General features: G+C 51.8%; 8 protein-coding genes across 8 annotated transcripts; 4 read left to right on the forward strand and 4 right to left on the reverse strand.

Annotated features, from left to right (window-relative positions):
• Window positions 1-314: 314 nt before the first annotated feature.
• KD926_011622 (major facilitator superfamily domain-containing protein) lies at window positions 315-1,959 on the reverse strand (the record flags this gene model as incomplete). The annotated part of the gene is made up of 5 exons (XM_053096134.1): window positions 315-379; window positions 435-608; window positions 657-1,160; window positions 1,210-1,524; window positions 1,581-1,959. The coding sequence occupies 5 exons, from the start codon at window positions 1,957-1,959 to the stop codon at window positions 315-317; spliced, it is 1,437 nt and encodes a 478-aa protein (XP_052959633.1).
• A 1,065-nt stretch (window positions 1,960-3,024) lies between these two features.
• On the forward strand, window positions 3,025-4,294 carry KD926_011623 (uncharacterized protein; the record flags this gene model as incomplete). Its single annotated transcript, XM_053096135.1, has 2 exons — window positions 3,025-3,265; window positions 3,336-4,294. The coding sequence occupies 2 exons, from the start codon at window positions 3,025-3,027 to the stop codon at window positions 4,292-4,294; spliced, it is 1,200 nt and encodes a 399-aa protein (XP_052959634.1).
• Window positions 4,295-4,705: 411 nt separating this feature from the next.
• On the forward strand, window positions 4,706-5,747 carry KD926_011624 (uncharacterized protein; the record flags this gene model as incomplete). The annotated part of the gene is made up of 4 exons (XM_053096136.1): window positions 4,706-4,900; window positions 4,953-4,979; window positions 5,034-5,086; window positions 5,153-5,747. 4 exons carry the CDS (start codon window positions 4,706-4,708, stop codon window positions 5,745-5,747), a joined length of 870 nt encoding a protein of 289 aa, XP_052959635.1.
• A 419-nt stretch (window positions 5,748-6,166) lies between these two features.
• Window positions 6,167-10,478, forward strand: KD926_011625 (uncharacterized protein; the record flags this gene model as incomplete). The annotated part of the gene is made up of 8 exons (XM_053096137.1): window positions 6,167-6,331; window positions 6,396-6,931; window positions 7,014-7,407; window positions 8,525-8,632; window positions 8,683-8,777; window positions 8,903-9,445; window positions 9,703-9,849; window positions 9,926-10,478. 8 exons carry the CDS (start codon window positions 6,167-6,169, stop codon window positions 10,476-10,478), a joined length of 2,541 nt encoding a protein of 846 aa, XP_052959636.1.
• Window positions 10,479-12,862: 2,384 nt separating this feature from the next.
• On the reverse strand, window positions 12,863-14,387 carry KD926_011626 (cytochrome P450; the record flags this gene model as incomplete). The annotated part of the gene is made up of 2 exons (XM_053096138.1): window positions 12,863-14,284; window positions 14,340-14,387. 2 exons carry the CDS (start codon window positions 14,385-14,387, stop codon window positions 12,863-12,865), a joined length of 1,470 nt encoding a protein of 489 aa, XP_052959637.1.
• Window positions 14,388-14,715: 328 nt separating this feature from the next.
• KD926_011627 (uncharacterized protein) lies at window positions 14,716-16,693 on the reverse strand (the record flags this gene model as incomplete). Its single annotated transcript, XM_053096139.1, has 4 exons — window positions 14,716-14,832; window positions 14,901-16,421; window positions 16,486-16,547; window positions 16,618-16,693. 4 exons carry the CDS (start codon window positions 16,691-16,693, stop codon window positions 14,716-14,718), a joined length of 1,776 nt encoding a protein of 591 aa, XP_052959638.1.
• Window positions 16,694-17,614: 921 nt separating this feature from the next.
• KD926_011628 (cytochrome P450) lies at window positions 17,615-19,374 on the reverse strand (the record flags this gene model as incomplete). The annotated part of the gene is made up of 4 exons (XM_053096140.1): window positions 17,615-18,534; window positions 18,590-18,724; window positions 18,781-19,066; window positions 19,123-19,374. 4 exons carry the CDS (start codon window positions 19,372-19,374, stop codon window positions 17,615-17,617), a joined length of 1,593 nt encoding a protein of 530 aa, XP_052959639.1.
• Window positions 19,375-20,162: 788 nt separating this feature from the next.
• Window positions 20,163-24,674, forward strand: KD926_011629 (Ent-kaurene synthase; the record flags this gene model as incomplete). The annotated part of the gene is made up of 7 exons (XM_053096141.1): window positions 20,163-22,968; window positions 23,190-23,313; window positions 23,633-23,682; window positions 23,742-23,876; window positions 23,933-23,988; window positions 24,088-24,215; window positions 24,344-24,674. 7 exons carry the CDS (start codon window positions 20,163-20,165, stop codon window positions 24,672-24,674), a joined length of 3,630 nt encoding a protein of 1,209 aa, XP_052959640.1.
• Window positions 24,675-24,688: the final 14 nt, after the last annotated feature.

Below are 24,688 nucleotides of genomic sequence, written 5' to 3' on the forward strand. Positions count from 1 at the left end.
GAATTGCGAAAAATTTGAGACCTGATCCTCCGACCCCCGGGGTGCATGGTCAACCCTGACACTTGTTGTGCCTGATGCAGAATTTCGAGGCTAGTTGGACCAAATGGATCCATCCCAAATAGTATGCAGACAGGACCGATGACAACAGATGCTCCGAGGTACGGGTGCCGTACAGACATTGACGTCTTCCAGGTTTTTCAGTGTGCGCATTGGCGTGTGATGAGCGAGTTTTTGATAGTATGACCGCTTGGAGAGCTGCGGTAGCTGTTCTGGAACTCTGGGAAAAGCATATGTCGCAGGGATATGCTGCATCGTCAAGATTTCGGCCTCGATAGAAGACCACGGAATAAAACCACGCTAGAGAAAGCACATAGTGCGGCTACAGGCAGGTTAGTATGAATGAATATTGAAGCTGCGAATCGAACTGGTCTCACCAAGAACACAACCCATAACATAGTAGCCAAACCGCTCATTGAGCGCTCCAGCCAACACAGGGCCCACACAGGCGCCCAGTATATAAGAAACACTGACCATTGTAAGGGCCCGTGACTTGCCAGCGTTGGGCCCAAAGGCCCCGGGGTACTGTTTATCAAGCTCATCAACGGCCACTATTTTTCCTGTCAGCCTAGACACTGGATCAGAAGAGACTGACGTACTGGTAGCTTCGATTGTCCCGCCTCCATTCAAGAATGTGGACTGGATCCCGATGGCACACATTGTCAACACATACAGAACAGGACCCCTTGTCCCGAAATTAGCCCATGGGAATGAAGGGTTACCCGGAACTCCTAATAACCACATTAGGGGTGCGAGGATGGCAAGTCCGGCAGTCGTGGGCATTCGCGAGTCTACCCGGTCTTTCAACCAGCCGACAATTGGAGACATCACCAAACGCGGAGCCTGCAGCGCAGCAAACATGAGACCGGAGGGCATGCCGCCCCAGTTGAATACTTCACGAACATGCAAAGGCACAGTCGTATTGAAGGTTGTCATTAGCAAGCCAAACGTGAAACTGCAATATATCCCGCAGACAAAGTTGCGCTTGCTGAAAATGCATCGGTAAAAATTTGGAGACGTTTTCGGTTTCGCATGGGGGTCAAGATCAGCATCCTCGAGGTCGATAAATGGAGCTCGCTCAGACTGTGGGCCCAGATCGAGAGCTGGCTCATCTTTGGGAGCTTTAGGGAGGAACGTCAGACGTTGTTTCACCCTGCGACCGCGAGGGAATGGACTTGCCGGTCTTTTCATCATAGTTCTTCTCTAGCATTAACAGCCGGAAGCCTATGTCGATCGCGATCACCGCAAAAGCACAGGCCCAAGCCGACCAGTATCCAGCCAATTGGAATAGGATCCCAGAAAGCATGGGTTCGGATGAGGTTCCCAGCGACACCGCCGTGTATATCATGGAATACACCATACCGATATGTCCAAGTCGGACGCTATCTGCCACGGTCGTATAACCCACCACCCACATGATGCTGCTGGAGAAGGCCTGAACAAACCGACCGATGAACAGGACGAACACTGCGTCACGGGGTCAGCCAATCGATTGATCGCTATCAAGATCGGAGCAGGCATACGGGATGGCGCAAATGCAGTAGCTATGGTACTGATTAGGCATATCACCAGGGCCCAGAGTAACCAACTTCGCTTGGAAGCAGATTGATCCGCATAGTGGGCGAGAGGCATCCGGACGACGACGCTGACCGCCGTATTCTCCGCCAACAGCCAGGAACTAATGCTTTGTGTATAGCGAGGATTGAGACCCAATCGATCTTCCACGATATAGGGAACAATAGGGACTATGAAGCTGGCGAGAAAGGTGTCTGTTACGACAATAGTGTCAGCCCAGAGATGTCCGACCCGAGTCAATCCAGAAGACACCAGTAAACAGAGCCACGGCCATTGCGTGACAATAAACCATGTCGAGGAGCGCCATTTCCGCGACGATGAATTCATGCCGTGTCACCTAGGTGGTCGGGGTAGTAAATGTGATGTCGACTCTATAGAATTACTGGATAATAGCGAGTTTAAAGGCGAAGCGCTTCGCCAGCAGTATGGCTTCTTTCCCTTGCATCTGCATCCGGCAAGGGTAAATACACCAACGCCATCACCTGAGCTACGAACCAAGGAAAAGAATGCTAGATCACATTGAACTGACTTTATTCGAGGCTCTAGTGACATTAGGGACCGTCTCACATCCACCAGCCGCTTGAATCTGAGGCAACTGTAATCTGACATTGCCCCCTCCATGCATCGTTCAACCCGCGCCCCGACTGTGTCGCCTAACTTTGCGCATCACCTGATTGCTTCCTTGATAATATTGACCTGAGCGGCTGCATGTTTTTTCTGAATACTATTGAATATCATGAGAGTGTGCAGGAATAGTTGATCAGAAGAGCTGACTGTGGCTAGTTCATTCTGTTCGGCCGGCTTCACCTTTTCATTGAGTCCGCCCCCCCCTTGATAACACAGTATTCCAGGGCGTTGAAAGTCTCTTGAAAGCTTGCTAGCACCTGGGATTTCTCCTCGTGGGCTCACTCACTCACGGATCGATCGCTAAGCACAAAGTTGCACATCCGGAGTCGGTTCTGGAGGAATATGCAAGTGCCATATTACGTCTAGTGAACATTGAGCTGTTGGTCCAAGCGAAGAATCCAAAATAGAAGGTTGGAAGTGGTCGGTTAGGAGCTGAGAATGAAGAAACACGAGTAGAGGCCGATGTGCCTATTGGGAGGTCATTTTGGGAGTCTCGGTTCCTTATATTAACGAGACGGTGCAGCGTGGATATTACGCTTGATCTCTTGAGTTCTTCGTGAATGACGCGTCAGTACACGCAGGGACGCAGGTACAACTCAGCCCATCTTTCACGTCATGCAGTAGGGTATTTATGCATGCAGACCAGACGTCACGTCTCACAGCTCCTCCAACTATTTCTCAGACAACGCGAATATAAGGCCGCGCGGAGGCGTAATCGTCTTCTGTTTCACGCCACCATCATATCCAAGTCCAAGAACAAAAACAATGGAAGAGAAAATTCCTCTAGCGCAGTATCTCTTTCGACGCCTCTACCAAGCTGGCGTGCGGGCCGTCCATGGGGTCCCAGGCGACTATAGCATCTATGCCGACATGACCGTCAGAATCACGGCGGCTCGAGAAAACCTCATCGATGAAGCCACGGCGACGGCTCAGATCGATCATGCTCTACGAGAGTGTGTGCTTCAGTCCCGACCTGTGTACATCCAGCTTCCAATCGACCTTGGAAGTTGCGGCGCAAGCAGCAGACCACATTTTGCAATAGCTCTACGCGTCTAAACAACCATTCCTACTGGTAGATGCTGGTACATCGCGATATGGCGCGGTGGTCGAGGCCAACGAGCTTGCACGTCGCATGGGGATTGTAACGTGCACGATGTTCTTTGGGAAGAGCATCATCAACGAGACTCTTCCCAATTTCCACGTTGTGTACGCAACGGCCGGGCCACGGGTGATCTCATCTTGGGTGAACCAGTGCGATCTAACTCTTTATGTTGGACCTCGGGTGAGCAACATCAATACGTACGGATTCACGACGATCCCGCGCACGGAGACTGCCATCAGCTTTGATCGGGACTCAGTTATGATCTGTGGTACCACGAAATACAATGTTCCCCTCAAGGCACTCCTGCGCGCGATGCTCGATCGGCTCGATGCTGTCCAGCTGCCCACGGACACACCCTGGTCCGTCGTTCCCAATCCACGCCAGGATCTCGCCGCCTTACCCCCGGCCGAGCCCGCACATGTACTGAGCCATGACATCTTCTGGCGGCGCATGTCGCACTTCTTCCGTCCCGGGGACATTGTCATGACAGAAACCGGAACGTCTAGCACAGGCAGGCGGGAGTTTGTGCTGCTCGATAACACCCAGCTGATCAATTCCAGTATCTGGCTCTCGATAGGGTTCATGCTACCAGCCGCGCAGGGGACTAGCCTGGCCCAACGCCGTGGGAAGACGAATGGGCGCACAATCCTGTTTGAAGGCGACGGCAGCTCCCAGGTGACAGCGCAAGAGCTGAGCACGGCCATCCGCAAGCGCCTGGATCTCATCGTCTTCCTGATTAACAAGAATGGGTACACCATCGAGCGCTTGATCCATGGACGGGACGCGGAATACAACGATATCGCCGTATGGCGCTACCTGGAGAGTCCCAGTTGCTTCGGGGCTCCTGTTAATGGCTCCTATAACGTGCAGACTGCTAGGGTGGCTAATTGGGGCGAGCTTCATGCGCTGCTTGAGGACAAGGCTTTCCATTAGGGGCGAGGACTGCGAATGGTGGAGATCATGCTGGACACTTACGATGCCCCCGCGGCCCTTAAGGAGACAACTGCGAAGAACATCAAGGCCTATCAGCAGAAGAGCTAGATACGTGATTTAACTGGTTCAATGATACCGAAATTACCTTCAGCAGAGTAGCTGGGCAGTAGGACATGGCTCCTTGCGTAGCCAGGAAAATCATATGCACTTACTCAAGGCCGGAATTCTTCTCCGAAAACAAGTAGGTCTGACTCGACATTCGCCCTCCTTGCTGCATGCATACCCAGTCCAGTCACCGCTACCCAATATTTTTATATGAAAGTTTAATCACTGCATGACAGGTCAAACACGACTGCTACGAGATTTAGTCGGTGAAGATAAAGCCTTCGGGCCTCAGTCGTCTTAAATAGGATGGGCAAAGAAAACCTTCCTCACAACCATCAAAATGACCGTTACTGGAAATCAGGGTCAGAGAATGGCCGGGTATCGCGCACCATCTCTCTTCCAGCCACACTGAGCTCGTCAGACGCTGCGAGATGCCCACGAAGGAAAGATTGCCCCGTTAGCCGGTCTCTACCTCGGCCTCAGCACCGTTCAGACTGCCCAGTTCGTTTCATCCTTGGGATTCGATGTTGTCTTGATTGACTGGGAACACTAGTCATGCAATGTGGAGACGATGACCACCGTGCGTTCCTTCGATCGCTCATTCCAAGGTCGGACTAATCAATTATCGTCCTAGATGGTGCACGAGCTGGCCTTCATGGGTAAGGGCAGAACTATTTCCTTTGTCCGGTACGTCTCGTTCCCACCGTGGATATAGATACGTTTTTCTCAGTCCATTAAACATGAATCTGGCAGCGTTCCCGGCCACGACCATGCAGCCCTGGGTTACGCCCTTGATGTCAGGGCAAGCGTCATTGTCCCTCGGGTGAACACTGTTGCTGACGCCAAACATATTGTCGCTTCTACCAAGTACGGAGCCAGGTGTGGCGGTACGCGTTCAGCACCTCCTTATCGTCAGGTTCAGGGCATCACCGATACTCCGATCGACCCGTCCAAGTCGGTTCACGAGAACCAGAACGACCAAGCGGCTGTTGTCATCCAGATCAAATCTCTCGAGGGACTGAGCAATCTGGACGCCATCCTAACTGATGTTCCCGAGATTGACGCCGTGTGGCTCGGGACCATCGACTGTCGAGTCTCGATGGGACTCCGCTGGGAGGCGGGCGTCGTGCCGACCGAGCCCGAGTGGCAGGACACCCTGGCCCAATTCAAGGCGATCATGAAGAAACATTATAAGCCCGCGGGAGGATTTGCACTGGGCCCGCCGGAGAAGATGCGAGGGATGGGCGAGGGGAAGGCTCTGATCTTCTGTGCCGTCGATGTCACAGCGTTGCTCACCGTTGTCTACGAGTTGAAAAAGGCCCGTCAGGTCTTCGCCCTGTCTAATTGAAACCTTATTCACGATGCCTCGCTAATATTCTAGTCAATTACATACTTTTCTTGTAGCTCCCTAGCTCAAATTCTCTAATCTGGTGGAAGGGGGTGCTTGCGACGTCGGGCATTGCTGCATTCCACGACACATTCTTGCGCATATGATATATAATATAACTGTTGATCTCGTCCACTACATCCCTAGAGGCATGCAAGCTGCCTTGCATGAACATCCTCACCGCCACTTGCAACCTACATCATCATGCCGATTCAGATTTTAGGCGCCCGATTCCATCTGCGATATATCATATATAGTTAACCGGGCGGTTTATATGGTACTACTCCCTCTGCTCCGTAGATACTAGCTCTTTTTGTGTTTCTTTTCTTTTCCTTTCCATTTTGTTTTTTTTTTTTTTTTTTTTTTTTTCACCGATCAAAATGCAATCCTCTCGATTCGATACTATCCCCCCTGTTCCACCGAACGAATTTCGCCAGCTCCTCATCGAGTTCAGCGCCGATGCATCTCCAAGCAAAGTCAGTCTTGAATCCGGGATGTACTATAACGAGAATGGTCAAATGATCACTCCATCTGTCGTGGAAAAAGTAGGTCATGCTTCGAAAGTTAGTATTTCAGCAAGCGAGACCTCTCGCTAAGACAGCACCGCAGACGAAGAGGTTTCTCGCTCTCCAACCCGGACAGAATCACGGCTACCTGCCACCTCATGGCAACGCGTCATTCATCCACCACACTCAGCGTCTCATATTTGGCGAGACTTTAGCTCATAGCCTCCTCCTTTCCGGATCGGGGTCTCGCCTGGGCTCTCTGCAGACTGTCTCCGGAACTGGCGCCAACCATCTCGGCGCCCACTTCCTGTCTCAGCACCTGCGTCCGCGCCGCGTCTGGATTCCTGATGAAACGTGGGAGAATCATCCGGTCATCTGGCAGCTGGCAAAGGACTGTATGGCCAAGGGGGCGCAGAATTTAGAGATCCGTCGTTACCCGTACCATGACCAGGAGACTCATTCCTTCAACGTAGAGCGCATGATGGCCATTCTCGAGCAGGATGCCCAGCCTAATGATGTCCTCCTACTCCATGCCTGCGCGCACAATCCCACGGGCATCGATCCCACCAAAGACCAGTGGAGAGCTATATCCCGCTTCTGCTCCCAGCTAGGACTGTTTCCATTCTTTGACCTGGCATAGTAAGTTCTTCCCCCACCAGTATCAGTTATGATCAACCAAATGCCACGGTAAACTGAATATGGAGACGCGGTACTGCAACAGTCAAGGCTTCGCGTCCGGATCGTTTGAAGAGGATGCCTGGGCAATCCGGCACTTTGTTGAAAGCGGCCTCGAACTTTGCGTTGCGCACACCTTCTCGAAGATGATGTCGCTGTATGGCGAACGGGTGGGCAGCTTTCATCTGGTCGCCTCCTCCGCGGATGCTGCGGCGCGGGGACTCGACCAGCTAGTCAGTCTCCAGATGGCAGAAATCTTTTCCCCTCCGTCCTTTGGGGCCAAGATTGCCGCCCGGATTATGTCCGACCCAGAGCTCTACGAGGAATGGGCGCAAGACATTTCCTCGAGACACGCACGCCTGATGGCAATGAGAACGGCTCTTCTGGGCGAGCTAAAACGCCTTGGGACCCCGGGGGATTGGGGGTATATAGAGGAGCAAGTATGAGTCGTCCATTTCTCTCTGTCAACTGCTTTCCCTTCATCAACTCACCGTTTTTGTGCACTTGTAGGGAGGTATGTTTGCATGCATCGACTTAACGCCCATGCAGATTAAACTTCTGAGAACACAGTACCATGTCTATGTTTGTGGCTCGGGCAGGTTATCAATCTCGGGACGTGAGTTTACCCAAGCCAACGAAACATCCCCCCTTTGCCATATTCTGTTCTACCTATCTAACGATAAAGCTTAACCTGTCGTCTAGTGAACACCACCAATGTGAAACATGTTGCCACGGCACTAGATACGGTCCTCCGGGGAAAGATCGGAGGATGTCATGCATGAGATGTACTCGCGGGAGAGATCAAGGGGTTGACAGTCCTAGAGTCATCGAATTTAGGTTTTATTTTTTAATAGCTTAGCTTGGGCCTTACATGGGGGTAAAAGAATCAAACATATTTCCCGAGCAATGGTACAATGCTGTGGTGGAACGCGCGCCATTTGACTCAGTCTCTTCTGATATGGCATGCAAATTTGCGTTTTTTCATCGACAACTTCAGAACCAGTTGCAAAAGTTATTTTCATCTGCATCCTATGCGTCTTACACCTTGCTTGCGTTGTAATGATCAGCAGCAGCTAGGACCCCCCAGGTGAAGTGAAATGCCAATGAACTCGGTCAGTCTCCGCAGTCGACATCCAATCTATAGGGATATCTGCAAGTATTCCCGGTGATATAGAGATGCGGTGTGAGAGACAGAGCGAGAAAGTAAAGTGAAAGACATACAAAAAGTCAAATGCGTTGAGGAAGAAGTAGGCCTACGTGGAAAGGCAAGTGGGTGGGGTGCGCTGTGCACCAATTCCACATTTCTGGAGCTTCCGGACCGTCGCTTGGCGCCTAGAAGATGTACTGAAGTGGCTTCATCTTTTCGGTGGAGCATTCTATTGACCTGGCCGGCTGAACGCTGCATATGATACTTGATATGGATCTTGGATAACATCTGCCGGATGGATTCATGGTGTGATACAAATCAGCCCGGTGACGGAGGTATATAAAGGGACTTTTCTCCGCGTTTTTAATTTCTGCATTGTACATTCATACACCAATACTTTCAGTCCATAGTCCAACATGGGAGATTTCATCGAGATTCCGGACCGCTGCATGCCCCCAAAGACTCCCCAAGCACTGCCTTCGGGCAAAGGCAACATCTACCCGTTAGGCGATCCACATGTACGCGTGCCACTTTGACGAAAGAGGGCGAAAGGGCTAACCCAGGCCAGGCTGTCAGTGTATCCCTACCCACATGGGACTCGGTGATTGGGTTGTCTCGAAAGGAGGAATGGGTGATGGATCAATTGGAGTGGAGTTATCCTCGGTAGGTCAGATTCTCCTCCCAAGAAAGAACAACCAACTAACGGATGAGGTTTCGAGATTCTATATAAATAAGCCAGTTCAAGAGCTTTCTGGGGCTGTCTTGAAACGGCTCGTAATTACCGATAGCACGACATGTTGCATGGTCTTTGGCTCGGATACTGCTGCTCGCAAATGTGCAGGTATCTTGGGGTCCAAGGGGCTATGTTACGAGCATCGGGCACCCTTACACGTTGTCCGGTTCTTCATGCCCCCCGAGTCAAATTCCGGCAAGGCAACTTTTCACTGGGCCAACTTCTCCGTCGTTCTACTCCCATCAGACCGGTGGAAAGATGCAATGACCTTCTGGAGGGACACTGGTAGCGGCCTATCCACCCGGCACGCGGAATACTGTCGCGGCGAGATGGAGTATCTTGACTCGGGTTCCTCGACCCCGGGTTTTCGCACTGCAGCTCCGCGGAAACGAAAGCTTCAGGAGCTTTTAGAGTTTTCGAACTCCGCTCAATCGGGGTTGAGGGCTACTCTGGCCCAGCTGGCAACTTCAGACCGGCCCAGCGAGCCCACGGTCCAGAAGGACGATGTGTTTCTTTACCCCAACGGAATGAACGCCATATATTCGCTTTCCGAAGCTCTGGCGTCGATATCCGGAGGGAAGACAGTCGCTGCCTTTGGGTAAGAATGATATTTTGCGCCCACTCCCATGTCGTTTTCTCGTCCTGACCGGCTCCACTCCACAGGTGGCTATATCCAGAGACAGTGGAAGTCCTCCGAGGAGGTTCCTAGGCAAATGTTCTCTCCTACAAGCACGGCACCGAGCAAGAGCTCGCCCACCTAGAGAGCTTGCTCCAATCTGGCCAACAGCTTCAGGTCCTGTTCTGCAAGCTGCCAAGTAATATCCTCTTGTCATCCCCCGACCTCCGACAACTTAGGACTCTGGCCGATCAACATAATTCCATTATTGCTTGCGACGGTACCGTTGCAGGATTCGTCAATTTAGATGCCCTCCCTTTCGTGGATGTCATGGTATCCAGTTTGACGAAGACTTTCAGTGGCTCGTCTAATGTCACAGGGGGAAGGTCGGTTTTTGACATCCAAATCCCTCGCGTTCATTCATCAGCGATTGGTGATCTAACAAACAGGAGTACATTACAGTCTTGTCCTCAACCCCAAATCTCGATATCACCACGCTATCAAGGCCGCCCTTTCCGCAAATTACGAGAACATATGTTTCCCGCTGGACATTGACACATTGAAGGACAATTGCCAGAATATAGCCTGGCGGGTGAGGCAGTGCAACGAGAACACCCTGCCGCTCGTTGATCTACTCAGCTCCCATCCATCCATCGCGACCGTCCATCATCCATCGACCGCGCCAACGTCCTCCCTGTACGAGAGTGTGATGCGCGAGAACGGGGGAGGCTACGGCAACGTGCTGAGTATCATTTTCCATCAGCCCCGTAGCGCCGAGTATTTTTACAATACCCTCGATGTCTGCAAGGGCTCCAGCTTTGGTACCAACTTTACGTTGATTGTCCCGTACGTCCAGCTAGCCAACTATTGGAACCGCGACAAGGTCCCGCGATACGGAGTGCCGCAGCATATCCTTCGCTTGAGTGTCGGCCTTGAGGACAAGGACCAGCTACTGGAAACGGTAGCCAAAGCGCTGAGAGGAGTGGAGCAGTTTGAGTCAACCACCATAGCGTAGGAGGGAATCTAGATGAATTGATCCATCTCATTGGCAAATATTTTCATTTCGTAGTTGAGTTGTGATGAAAGATAAAGTGCATGATGTTCTCTTTCATATGTCCTGATCGGACTGCAGGGTTTATGGCGCCTCCATGTCTCCGTACAACAGGCAGCTGTAAGGCTATAATCGAGGCGGAAACTCGTGAAGTGGAGGATATAACATAGATGCTGAAGTAGAAAGGCATTTAATGTCAAAATATATTTAGTTATTAGGATAGGTAAGAGAGGTTATACTCACTAGTCCGATAATATGATATCTATACGATATCAGACGATAGTTTTTTAATATCAGCATGACGATAACGATAGTAATTCATTATCAGTATCGTACGATATGCCGCAGTCTACTACATCCCTTCTCTCCCAAGAGAGCGCATCTAGTGTCAAGGTGCCAAGAAACGAGTCTAGTAAGCCGCCCAGGTCGTGTCATCTCACCGCCTGCTGCTTATGATAATAGAGGCCACAAGTCGTCTTCTCTCCGGCCCATCTCTGCTTAATCTTTCATCGAACAATCACCCAGTATATATCCCATGCCATAAAAAGGAAGAAATGAGAATCATTTTATAAGGTAAAATTATAGGACATATTAGATCTAGCAAATTAAATTTCCAAGTAGACCAATGACGGAACAAGTACGTCCAGGAAACTTTCTGTCCTAGATTATACTAAGATTATTATGGCAGCCTTCCAAACGGAATGTTCGACAGCTATCTTCACCCGTCAGGTTCAGCTATGCACCCTCGCTGAAAGAACTGGCTCGACCGATTGTTACGAGGTACGATACTTTCCTAAGAATGTCATCGACAGGCCGTTTTTTGACTTCTAAATCAGTTAAAGGCCTCGTGATGAGGGCGAGACCCTGAAGGGGGGTGATGCGCGTTTGGCCAGGGCTAAATGCTTCTCCCCAAAATCCGTATCGGCTCCACTGCGGATATGATTCTATAAGTATTCTGTGCACGTCTGAATGGAACAGATCACGATGGGTAAACTCCCCAAGAGGGTAAAGTAACATGGCCCCAGTATTTATGGATTGACGAAGAACTTCGCTGGGTTGGCTGATCATCGTGTCAGGCATGTTCGATACGGTCGTGCAAGATCCTTTATCTGATGAATCGTCCTGACGGTCTTGAAACTTGTCGAAACTTGGGAGTACGTCTCTCGATGGTGTGCAGCTTGATGCATTCCCGCTCGCATCAAGTAACTCGCTTCTGGTAGCCGAATTTATCTGCTGTGCGATTATAGTAAAAGGACACAAGTACCGAACCTTGCCAAAACTTGTTGGTTGTCCACCATTTTTAGAAATTTGGAGGAATCAGATGTTATATTTCATTGATATGAGTTCTGTATATCTCAAGAGATATCAGAAGAAAGTAGTTAAAGAGCGAATTTTATACTTATAGTGCACTGCCGGCCTGTAGGTGGGAAACTAGGTCTTTCCCTCGTTAGCGGGGTTGTCATCCCGTATAAGCGCCCACGATACCTCGTGTGGCCAGTTAAATTTTACCCCGACCACACATATCACATCTTTCTTGTCATCCACACCCAAACCCCTTCCATCTAAGTTGATAGATTGTTGAGTTCCAACGAGAAAATGTGAGATTTTGTCCCCTGAAAATTGTCCTACTCACAAATAAATTTATGATCAGGAATGTCTACTTCTATACCTTCCCCACCGTTGGGCTTCGAGCTGATTCTCGGGACTATGATGTGTACAGGAACCTTCTCTATCCACTCGAAGCGATTCTACTTGAAAGCCTGATCAAAGTACTTCTTACCGAAAACGACCAGGTCGAAAATTCGGCCTGGAGAATCTCAGTCACCATTTGGATAAAAACGATGAGGAAATATCTTGAAGTCAAGGGCGATATTCTTGATAGCTGTGCGGATGGGCGGGTATTGGAATGGTATAGCAAGCACCGTAGTCAGATGAATATGGCACAGGATGGTTGGTTTTGATCTACCTCTTTCAAAAGGTCCCTAATATTGTTGGCTGATATTTGATATTTGAAGTTTTGTTATCCTCTTGTATGGATAATGTAGAGTCTGTATCGTACGAAACTTATATATAAAATTGGTACCTTCCTGCCTCCTGCGTTTGGGATTTGAACTCCTTGCATTGCATCTTTCTCGATCACATGTTTGATAGAGCTTGTAACCTTTTATTCCGCTGAATTGTAGGTAAACAAGAAGTCGTATCAGAGCATCTTCCAAGGTAGATGAAATAGGACGAGGAGCCTAGGGCAAGGGAGAGCACGTGCTCTCAATTCTCCATGACCACAATGAATAAATCCAGCATTCATTAACCCACAAATATATTCTTCACGACCGTGAAAACAAGGAATACTACTTGATCCGCTGGAAGCGCACCATGGCCGGCTTCTTATCCCAGAACCACCAGATCCCCTGGGACTCCCACTCAGGAAGTTCCGTCGCCGGTGGCGTGGAGAGATCATACCTCCAGAGCAACCGTGCAAGAATCAGCCGTAGCTCCAGCCATGCCAGGTTCTGTCCAGGACAGTTATGCGGACCCAGCGAGAAAGGATTGAAGGCCGCTTTCACGTCACCCTGGAACTCGTCGCTCCGAGTGCCACCATCCAGCCACCGTTCCGGGGCAAACTCATTAGGGCGAGTGAAATTGCGAGATGAGCGGTATGTCGCCCAGGGTGGAACAGAAACAACCATGCCTCCGGAAACGAACCGGCCTGCGATGGTGGCTCCGGCGGCAGGAACTCTTCGGCGCATGGAGTCCGGGATGGTCGGGCAGAGTCTCATTCCCTCGTTGAGGACCCCATTGAGATAAGGGATGTTCTTGAGCGATGAGGCAGTGATTTCTTTCTCAGAGGTAAATGTACTTCGAAGGATGTCCACGAGAGTCTGATGCGTCTTTGGGTCTCGGAGCAGATGGTTGATCACACCTGTTATAACAGTGGTGATAGACTCGCTACCGGCCGCTACGATCATCATCGCATTGACCTCCATCTCTTCCGGGGTCATAGTCTCGCCCTCGGTCGCCTTGCTACTCTGAAGCATCGTGCCGACCAGATCAGGTCGGGTCACTCCGCTCGCGACGCGCTTGCGGACCTGTTGCTCCGTGACCTTCCACATCTCCATGACCTCGTTCAACGCCGAGGCCGGGGTAATGGCCATGAGGAACGAATACACCGCTGGGTAGAACTTCAGCCCGCCCACGATAATAGCCGCCTTGAACTGGCTGACGGTCTGAATCCACGGGTGGTACGTGAGTCCGTCTAGACATCCAAACGAGGAACCCCAGGTGAGGTCACCAATGATATCAAACGCAAGGTAGTTAATCCACTCCACGACATCGACATCGGAGCGCTCGTCCAGCTTCGCGAAGAGCCGGTCGATGTACGACTGGACGAACGGCTCCTGCTCCGCGGCATATCGCTCCGAGAACCCGGGCGCCAGGATCCGACGGAACTGCGCGTGCTTGGTCTCGGAACAGGCGATCAGGTTTGCTGCCGTCTTGCCCGGCGGCTGGTCTTTGTACTCGTCGGGGCGCACGAAGTCCCGGCCTCGAGTGTAGATGTCGCGCCAGGCCGCGGCGTCGATAAAGGACAATTCATCGGGCGCCACGCGGACCACGTTCCCGTATTGCTCGTGCAAGCGCCGAATGCGATGCGGCAGTTCCCCTTGCATCATCGCCAGCAGGAAGGGGAGCCGGAAGGCCCTCCATAGAAGCGGCCCTGGATATTGGGCTAGCGGGTGAAACCATAGGTTTCGGATCACATAGCCGATCGAGGCCTGGGAGAGTAAGCAAGGGCAATCTGTCTACGCGGGTGGAGGAATGGGCACTGACCAGACTCGAGAGTAGAGCGGACAACAACAGGAGAGTGACGACCCCCATGATTAGACACGAGGCGGGAGGAAAGAGGGACGTGTGAAGACTGGAGAGAGAGTCAGGATTGAGACGATTGGGGGGATTTACGTGTCAGATCGAAGATCCTCTTGGGCCGAAAGGCTTGTGGCCTCGTAGCCTCGTAGCCTCGTAGTCTCCTGGCTAGTACTGTATGTACTCGGTTGCAGTGGGTATTGTATGGTATCTTCTAAGTATTTACGATACAATGATGGTATGTTATGAAAGTAATGATCGTTTTACAACAGTATTACAAAGTAAGCCAGCGGATACGGATAATAAGACATTACGAATACACAACCCTACCCCTGTGGCACCCTTATACTCCAGAGTCAATCTGCTCAGCATAGTCCGACTTGTCAATATGATCCCAGATCTCACAATCCTTGGCAATGGCCCCCGGGATAGGAAGATTGGCGATATCGTCGGGTCGTTCCTAGAAAACACAAGTGAGCAAGGAGGAACAAATCGAATGGCAGAAGGCGTTAAGATCAGAGCACTTACCAATGCCAGAATCACCATGCCCGCACTTGAATGAATAGAAATATGGCAGTGCAGTGGCCAGACCCCCGGATTATCCTGATCCCACTGCAGCACTAAATGCGACGGGTCCTCCGGCGATCCCGGCATCATGAGGTGGGTATCTCGACGCAGTGGATTCTCCGGATTGACGATAGTTCCGTTCCATCGGCCGGGTCCCTCGGACAGAACCCAGAAGTCATGACCGTGCAGATGCATGGGGTGCAATGTGCTGAAGGCGTTCTCAAACACTAGCCGGACACTGGAGTTGGACCCGAAGTCGTATATATTCCGCTGGCGCGGAAAACTGACATTGCCTTCCTGGGCTGCGAGCAGAGCGGCCTGGTTGTAGTTGGACATGAAAGAAGACCCGTCCATGAACATTACCATAAAGCCGGTCTCGTTCAGGCCCGCCGTGATGGTCACCGTCTGCGTGGTGCTGGGGACTGGCGGTTTGAGAGGGTAATAAGGAACGGTGCGATCCAACGGGTCGTTGCGGCAGTCGTTGCTCTCCCAGCTCGTTCCCTTTGTCTGAGGCAATCGCCCCGGGTTCGCAAGCTCGTAGTATATGGCGGCACGCGCGGTCTGGAAACTCGCCGTGTTCTGGAGACAGACCATGTCCATGTCGGAGCGTAACCAGACGGCATCGGTGGCGCAGCCGGTAGCGTGCACGATCACGTCCGTTCGCTGACCGGGGCTCAATGTGACCACCTTGGTCTTGTAGGGTTTGACAGGGACAAAGTCGTTGGCGATGACTGTCATCTCGTGGTTGTCAATGCTGATCTTCTGGTTGGCGAGAGCACCGCTGTTGATTAATCGGAGACGATGCCGTTTCCCGGAGCGAAATCTGAACTTCTCAAATCCGGCGCCAGGCAGGCATTTCGTGTCCGTGCTGGTATGATTGCAATTGTACGATCCCTTCCCGTTGATGAGATTATTATCCAGTGGTATGATTCCCGGGGGCTTGTGTATGCTCCGTTCCATGATCTCATAGTAGCCGACGTGGTAGTAATCCGAGATGATAACGGGGCCCAGGTCGAAGTCATACTTGACTTCCGGCTGCAAAGGACCATGGATTATGAGTGGGCCAAAGAGTCCGTCATCATACTGTGCACTGTAATGCGAATGATACCAGCTGGAGCCATACCGATCCGCTTGGAAGGTATAGGTAAACCTTCCTCCACGAGGGGCGATCGGACACTGCGAGACGCCCGGGACGCCGTCATACCATGGGGTCTTCTTTTGCGTGAGCCCATGCCAGTGCAGTGTAATACCCTCATCCGGACTGTCGATGCTATTTGTAACCGTCACCTCGATCATGTCGCCCCAATTGGCTTCGATCATCGGCCCTGGGAACTGCCCATTGATCAGGATCACGCTTTTGTTGAACCCGTCCGGAGATGCAAACGCCCGCGAGACGTCGAACTCGTAGCGGCGTGTCACGCCAGTGTTCGGAGGATCTCCTGCTGGGTCGACACCATGCCATGGATTCCTCGCTTCTCCTAGCTACAATAGACTCATTCCTCATTAGACTTGGCTTATAACTGCTGGGTGAGTGGGAGGCACCTACAACGTCGGATAGGAAAAGGGGCAAGTTCATTGACGACAGCGCATCACCTCCAAACAGACCACCTATCCCTCATGGTAAATTGTCAGAGTAAAGATCGAGAACCAGCCAATGGATAACCAGCAAAGCACACACCGTTCTCCCAGTCCCGCGACAGAGCCGCCGCGCTGGTGGCGATCGCCAGCGCGACCACCCGCAAGAGCTGCGCCATTGAGAAAAGTCGGGGCTCCAACAAGGGGTGTTTGTTGATCCCTACGATTGAGAGGAAATGTAATCAGACCTAGAGCAGTGCGACACCAACCAATGTTTATTAATGCCCTAGACACGCGCGTGTTGGCCAAGCCCGATTCTACGTGGTCTGATGAGCAAGGAACTTAGGGCTCACTCGTCTTGGCCCGTATGCAGAAATACGGTACGCTTTCATCTTACAATTTCGGTAATGGGCTTTTTGGGGGCGAAATCACGGAGGGGGTGGACAATACCGATGCACGTACATACACTGGAGTTAGGGGCCGTAGTTAATGCACCTAGCGCGTCCACTTCGGTATTTTGATTGCGACTTGCAGGAGGCTAGACGCTACTACTGCAATGCAACCGAACAAGATGTGTACTTTGGTTTGTTATCTAGTAGGTCCTACAGGCTCTTTCGGAATCGCCGATCACCTTACTATATGTAGATAGTAAATGCATAGAACCCATGCAGCCCGTATATTCTAAGCGAGGTTTTGTATTATACTTCCTCAAATCATGTCAGAACTTGTAAATCGCTATACACTTCATTTTGTCTACGCCAGGGGCGGGCGGTGGACATAGGTCTGGCCGGGGCGGGTGTTATAGCATGGCTATATTGAATTGGAGATTAACCCCGACGAAATAATGGCGCATAAACGTGTCAGCATTTCATTTCATTTCATTGTGGCATTTCATTGGTAGTTTTGTCATGGCATATACTGTATAGTGGTCTTCATCGCGGGCAACAGAGAGTAACGACAATTGGACGGCTCACAGTCAACTGCAAGATAACTACAGAATTAAGCGACCAAAAATGAGAACGTTCTCCGTATTCACACTGCCACCTCTCTTAATTTTTGCCCCAGTTAATGCCTACTTCCTGTTGCAGTTCAACTCCTCTTCAAAGCTGCAAACGCTCCGACGCCGGCCGACGCCGCATCAGGATCTCCGCGTCAGGATTGGGGAAGATAAACTCATGGGCGCGCAAGTTCTCGGGGCGCTTATTCCCATGCTTGAATTTGAACTCGTAGTCCATGAGCAGACGAACCAGAATAATCTTGATTTCCAAGCTAGCGAAGAAGCGACCCGGGCACGCGTTTTGACCATGTCCGAAATTAAGAACCCGCTCTTGCGTGGTCGAGAACTGATGAAGATGACCCTCTCCTTCGCGTTCCCGGAGCCGGTAGTAGCGGAAGCCGTCGAATTTCTCGGGCTCCGGGGTCACGGCCGGGTCGTTTTGGATGTCGTTGACGGCCATGCTGATGTGTGCGCCCTTTGGGAGGCGGACGCCGTCGGAGAGCTGGGCGTCTTGGAGCAGCACGCGGTGCATGGATAGAAGGGTTGGTGGATTGAAGCGTTGGGACTCGCGCATGAAGGAGTCGAGCTTGCGGAGTTTGGAGAATGCTGGCTTCTGCCACTGCATCCAGGGACCTTCTTCTATGACGACATATTTGATCTCCTCGCGGATTGGATCGAGGTATTCCGGATGGGCGAGGAGGTCGTAGAGGACGTGGACTGCGTTCATCTGGGATGTGTGGATGGAGGCGAGTGAGAGAACGACCTCTAGGTGCGCTAGGGACGCAGGCTTGCTTTCTTCGGGTGTAGCAATCTCCATCATCCAGGACAGAAGGTTGTTCTTGCTCTCTTCTGGTGTCTGGGCCCCATTACTCTCTTGCTCCCTTCGGCGCAGGATTTCGGGGACAAGCAGCTTCTTGGCTCTTCGCACGTATGCATTTCCCCGGTAAGACGAGGGCATGAACCAGCTGAGGAGCTTGTGGGTCCAGATAGGGAACAGCCGCAGGAAGACAAGGGAGACAAAAACTGCTCTACAATTAGGATTGAAAACAATGGGTTCAGGAGAGGTCGGAAGGCATACCGTTCTCGGTGAACTGGGTCGACACCTCGAGCCATTTAGGGTTCCGACATAGGGGCAGACCAAGAAAGATGCGAGCACTGACGCGGGCCACAAAGTCAAGGACCGTGTGATAAGGTTTGATGGTGACCCATTCGTCTGTTGTTCTATTAGTATTCGCCAGGAGAACCGCATGGAAGGAGAAGATGGCAGACCTTCAGACGTGGTTAGTTCCTTCTCCACCGCATAGTTGACCTCGTCCTGCATCGGCGCCGTCAAGGAATTCAGGTTCGGGGTCAATTTCAGCTGGAGGGTGCGGAAATGCAGGTTGCTTTGAAGAATGATATGCATGTTGGTTGAAGAGCCCATGAGATTGTGCACATGAGCCACTGTCGGGCTGGCCACATGGTTTGGCAGCTTCCTGATATCGTCGACATACTTTGGAGGCAAGACCAGCATGTCTGTGTCGGCTCGTCGGAATTGGAAGATCTTGTCCTTACACTTGTCGCCACGGAGAGGTCAGCTCATGAGTTCATCGACTGGGCTACGGAACATACTGCGCGATACCCTTCACCCAAGACGTCTCCAGCCCGCAGAAAGAACCGGAAGTTCGATACCATGGTCGGCTCCCATGATGTTTTGATGCCGAAAACAGGCACTCGGTAGCCAAAGATTCCGCTCCACGCGCAGGATAACAGATACCAGCCAAGAAAGAGGGCCGGGGCACTGTAGAACCATGGAATTGAAGTTTCTTGGATCCATGTATAGGACCCATGCGAGAGCAACAACGGGTTTGTTGCATTAGCCATGGTCGACGATGTTTGTGGGTTTTGCGTGGAGGTAGTTGACCACCGATGGAGAAGGGAATTGCTTGGGGTGGTCTTATCAGTTTTTGCACAACGTAAATGACCATGCTACCAGGGATCATGTATGCTTGTCGGTCCGTTGCGGGACAGGTCGAGGCTCTCTTCGAGCCCGTCAGGACCAGAGGCCAAACCCCGCTAGATGCCGCAGGGCCGCGAGTTTGAACAATCAGAATGTGAGCACTAGTCCGGAGTGCATTTACAGTAGATTACTTTGCATACCAACATTGTCCCCCCTCCCACGTATGTAATTTGTGGACCTTATGACCTCCCTGGTGTCTGGAAGGTGGTTCGCGACATTACTCAGTTAGGCGAACTAGTGCATTATGCACTTAGCATGGCGGAATAACCCGTGCAATAGGTGGGAATAGGCGGGATATTGGCCCCTATCCCCACTAACGCACACACCAGGTAATTATTTAGTGCAATCACGGACCTCTCGTCTAGATGCAGGAAAGACCCTCGCTAACAGGTGAAAAGGTTGTGAAGATGTTGGGTATACTTCGTATGAGCTTGTAACGCGGAATACGCTGCCTGGGTACGGCGAGCTGTCGCGAGGCTTCCGTTCGGAGTGAATATAGTGGAGACTACTACCAGGGAGGCTTTCATGAATAAGCCACCATTGGCCGTAAAGGGACTACAAATATTATTCGATAATCTGTCCGAGTTCCGGGAAGATCACAGCCTCACCCGTTATCCTAACATCCAACAAAGCAGACCGAGCCCTTGACACTATGGGTCCTGAAAAGCGAAGAAAGTTAGATTTGGCAGCCCCCGAACTCACTCAAAGAGCCCGGGAGGTGGTAGAGAGGATTTCTAAGGGCTGTGGAGAGGAATCCGGTTTTGGGGACTTCAGTATTACTTTTTATGACACGGCGTGGCTGTCCATGGTCACGAAGCCTGATACCACTGGCTCTGGTCAATGGGCATTCCCAGAATCATTCACGTTCGTTCTGCACCATCAACGCGAGGACGGGTCCTGGGGCGCTTGCCCGTCTCCTGTTGATGAGATCCTCAATACGCTAGCATGTCTTTTGTCTTTGCTAGCTCACAAGGCTTCAATTGGAGACGAACATTACGGTTCTTGGAATGAAGAGGCTATAGTGTATGATGGGCGAATCTCCCGGGCAATTACCTTCCTATCAAATGCACTGAAGGAATGGGATGTTGGCGCCACCGTGCATGTTGGATTCGAGATTCTTGTGCCTAGCCTACTATCCGAATTGGCACAACAAAGCATCAACTTCGACTTCCCAGGCAAATCCATGCTAATGGAGTTGCATGGACACAAGATGGCCCGATTTGTGCCTGAGATGGTCACTGGGAAGCACCAGACGACACTGCTTCACTCTCTGGAAGGGTTGATTGGGAAAGTAGATTTCGACCAGCTGGCACATCATTGCACATCATACGGCGGTATGCTGGGCTCGCCGGCCTCAACAGCAGCATATCTGATTCAGAGCACCCGCTGGGACAATTCCGCCGAGCAGTACCTCCGCAATGTAATCCGGAGTTATGGCACGTCTGGTGGCGTGCCCAGCGCTTTCCCCGCCCCTGTCTTCGAAGCATCGTGGACAATTTCCACGCTCCTCTCGAATGGATTCACGGTAGATGATTTCGATAGAACCATGCTGGATACCATCGATCGTTATCTCATGTATCTGTTCGAGACGCAGCAAGGACTGCTGGGCTTTGCGCCGGGTTTCGTGGCGGACGCAGACGACACGGCAAGAGCCTTTCTCGCCATAACCCTTCTAGGCAGCAAAGTGAGCCCTTCTGCCCTCGTGAAGCACTTCGAGGCGTCAAGCCATTTTCAGACATACAAGCTGGAGCGGAACCCGAGTTTCAGCGCCAACGCCAACATTCTGATTGCTCTACTGCAAACGCCAGACCCCGGAATTTACGCCACCCAGATTGAAAAGGCCGTTCGGTTCATCCTGTCGGGTTGGGACGACGGGAAGCTTCTCGATAAATGGAACCTGGCCTCAGAGTACAGTGAAATGCTCTTGGCGGATGCGCTGACCCAACTGCTCGACCTCTGGAGCAAGGGCCAGCTTCTCGACCTATCCCACGAGCTTGTCACGCTGCGCTTGCCTATTGTTTTACTCCAGTTACTCTCGCGAACCCTAACTCGTCAGTCAGTCAACGGATCCTGGGGGAGCTCCTCGGAGAGGACAGCATACTGCGTGCTTCTTCTTTCCTCTATCTTGGACTTACCATTGTCCGACAACATTCGTGAGGTGGCTCAGACAGCATTAGACCGTGGCCGAGACTATCTCCAGGCACATGCGAGCGACTGGATGGAAGGGGACTACATTTGGGTTGAGAAGGTGACTTACAGACTGCCCATCCTCTGCGAGACGTACTGTCTGGCGGCCATGAGTGCCTCCGCTGATGAAAGACCGTGGCCGCCTGAAGTCGTCGCCATGTTCTCTGCAGAAGGCAGGAAGCTGCAAGTTATGGCCACCTTTTTCGGACGGCTGCCGCTCTTTCAGCAGACACCGGCAAAAACGCTCCTGCTCGCCGTCATGGAAGCGAGGCTGTACTCGCGGCTGCTCAAGACTGTTCGTCTGGATATCTTCCCACGGGACGAAATGCGCATGACCGAGGACAAGTACATCGAGTACATCCCAGCCGCTTGGTGCTGCGTCAATGCCGCCACAGAGTTCCCCCTTGCGGGCAATACAATGTGGGACATGATGGTCATCTCCATGCTGAACTATCAAGCCGACGAATACATGGAGACAGATGTCGCGCGGTTGACGGAAGGCCAATTATCCCAGTTCACCGCTACGATCAAATCTGAATGCTTTGACCTGCCAATAAAGACAGATAGCGGATGCATTCAGGTCGAGAATAATGCATTACAGCCAACGCCCGTGCCATCAGACTCTGGAAACGAGTCCCCGACTCCATCCCCGAAAGAACCCACGGACGTCATTAGCAAGTATATCCAACATGTGCGACAACATCCATGTGTGACACGGACTCCGAAGTTCGCACAGCAGGAAGTCGCCAACGAGCTGCATAAATTCCTGCTGGCGCACATCGCACACAACCGCGACAATCAGGACCTTGGAAAGGGGATCGCCTCGCGTCCGGCGTACTTTGACTGGGTTCGCACGACGGGCGCCAACGATACCAGCTGCCCCTATTCCTTTGCGTTCTTCTGCTGCCTGGCCAGCCGGGATCGGCCGTACTGCTTTGGAACCGCGAAGGCGCGTTATTTTGCCCGAGCCATGGCCTTGCATCTTGCCACGCTCTGTCGGCAGTACAACGACTACGGGTCCAGTCGGCGCGATGCCGATGAGGAAAATCTAAATAGTTTAGATTTTGATGAGTTCAAAGAAGACGTCTCAGGCGACGAAGACCCTCGCAAGCAGATTCTCCTGGACATTGCGGCGGGCGAGCAGGAATGCATGCAGCTGTACTTCGGGCGTCTTTCTAGCGAGGTCGACGGGCCGACGGCCCGGCGCATCAAGGCGTTCATTGACGTGACGGATTTGTTCGGTCAGATCTATGTAGCGCGAGATATTGCCAGTAAGCAGATTTAGAGTGGTAGTCAAGGGTTTTCCTGCGATATAATCATTACTGTGTTCTTGGAAGAAGTGGAAGATGTACGCATACAATGCGTGTGTGCACATACATGCCCTAAATACAGTACATTACATCATACACAGTATGTTATCAGCTGTATCATTACCGTATTCTATCTGTCCCGCAATACAAGCCTCCTGTATGGACTGACTTCGTATATTCAGATGTGATCCATCGAGCCAACCTCCTCCTCGCTATTATTAATTCAATTAGTGCGGTTCTTCCCGCTATCGACAAGGATCAACAAGCTATGGCACGCGATCCGTGTGACCCACGCGCTGGGACGATGTAACGCTGGAATCTGGATACATATTCAGGGGCATGGATTCTGATCCTCTATGACCCGCAAGCCCCATCGACACAAAGACCTCGACTGTTGGTCGTAAGCCCTAAGGGCCACTAGCCAGAATGGCCAGTCGCTGTATAGCAATGATACAGACACTCTGGGTTCTTCGTCCTATGCATCATCGTATGCCATGTAGAATGCAACGAGGGGGCAGTCCGGAACCAGGATTGATTACCCCCCACGTCAAGTCGCTATATTAAGTCGACAGGTCCGAATCCGCCAGAACCGAGTCTACTGTCCAGTATCCCACACAATTAACAGCCCCCAACCGAACGTCATGTCTCTGAAGCCAATTAAACTCTACTGGAGGAGTAAGCCGCCTTCCTTCGTTCTCGCATTCGGGCCAAGAACTGATTCAGTCTCCTACTAGACCAGGTCCCCAATCCCTCGAAGGTTTTGGTCATCCTGGAGGAGCTCGGCCTCCCTTACGAGACGGAATTTGTCGAGCTGGAAGGTCTCAAGCAGAAGCCTTTCACGGATATTAATCCTAATGGCAAAGTTCCTGGTCGGTCTCCATCTCCTAGTCCCGTCTTTGCTTCTCGCTGACATGGACGGAATTAGCAATCTACGACCCTAACCAGGATGTCACTTTGTGGGAATCTGGCGCGATAGTCCAGGTACGTGTCTATGCTGTCTCTTGTACTGTACATCATTCATGTACATTCATGCATCGTCGCCCCCTACCCCTCCCCAACCCAAGCTAACGCCCAAACAAGTATCTCGTCGAGACATACGACCGAGACCAGAAGGTTTCCTACGCTACTGCGCCGGAGAAACTCCACCTCCTCCAATGGTCCTTCTTTCAAGCCTCGGGCCAAGGTCCCTACTTCGGCCAGTCTGCTTGGTAAGCTATGTCTAAGCCTCGTCCTTCCGCTCGTCCCCACTAACCAACCCACCACCCCCTCACCTCGATCTACTCCATACTCTCCACTCCCTCCTTGTCTAGAACTAATCGCCGATCACCAAATGTAGGTTCAATCTCTTCCACGAGAAGTTCCACGGCGACGACCTTGAGAGCCCCAAGATCCGCTACGGTAACGAAGTCAAGCGCATCGCGGGCGTGCTGGACGGGGTCCTGGCCCATCGAGACTGGCTCGTCGGCGATAAGTGCACCTATGCCGATCTCGCGTTCGTTATGTGGAATCTACAGATCCCGTTCTTCATGGCCGGCCGCACGGGTGAACATGCTTGGAATCCGGCGGAGTTCCCGCATTTCTCGCGCTGGCAGAACGCCATGATGGCCAGGGATTCGGTGAAGAGGACCGTGGCTGTGTTGCAGGATAAGGAGGTGAAGAGTTTGTAAAGTCTTTCTGTTGG

The sequence above is a fragment of the Aspergillus affinis genome (assembly GCF_023601865.1).
Source record: "Aspergillus affinis strain CMG 70 chromosome Unknown NODE_9_length_501208_cov_87_169129, whole genome shotgun sequence".
In the NCBI taxonomy this organism is placed as follows: Eukaryota; Fungi; Ascomycota; class Eurotiomycetes; order Eurotiales; family Aspergillaceae; genus Aspergillus; species Aspergillus affinis.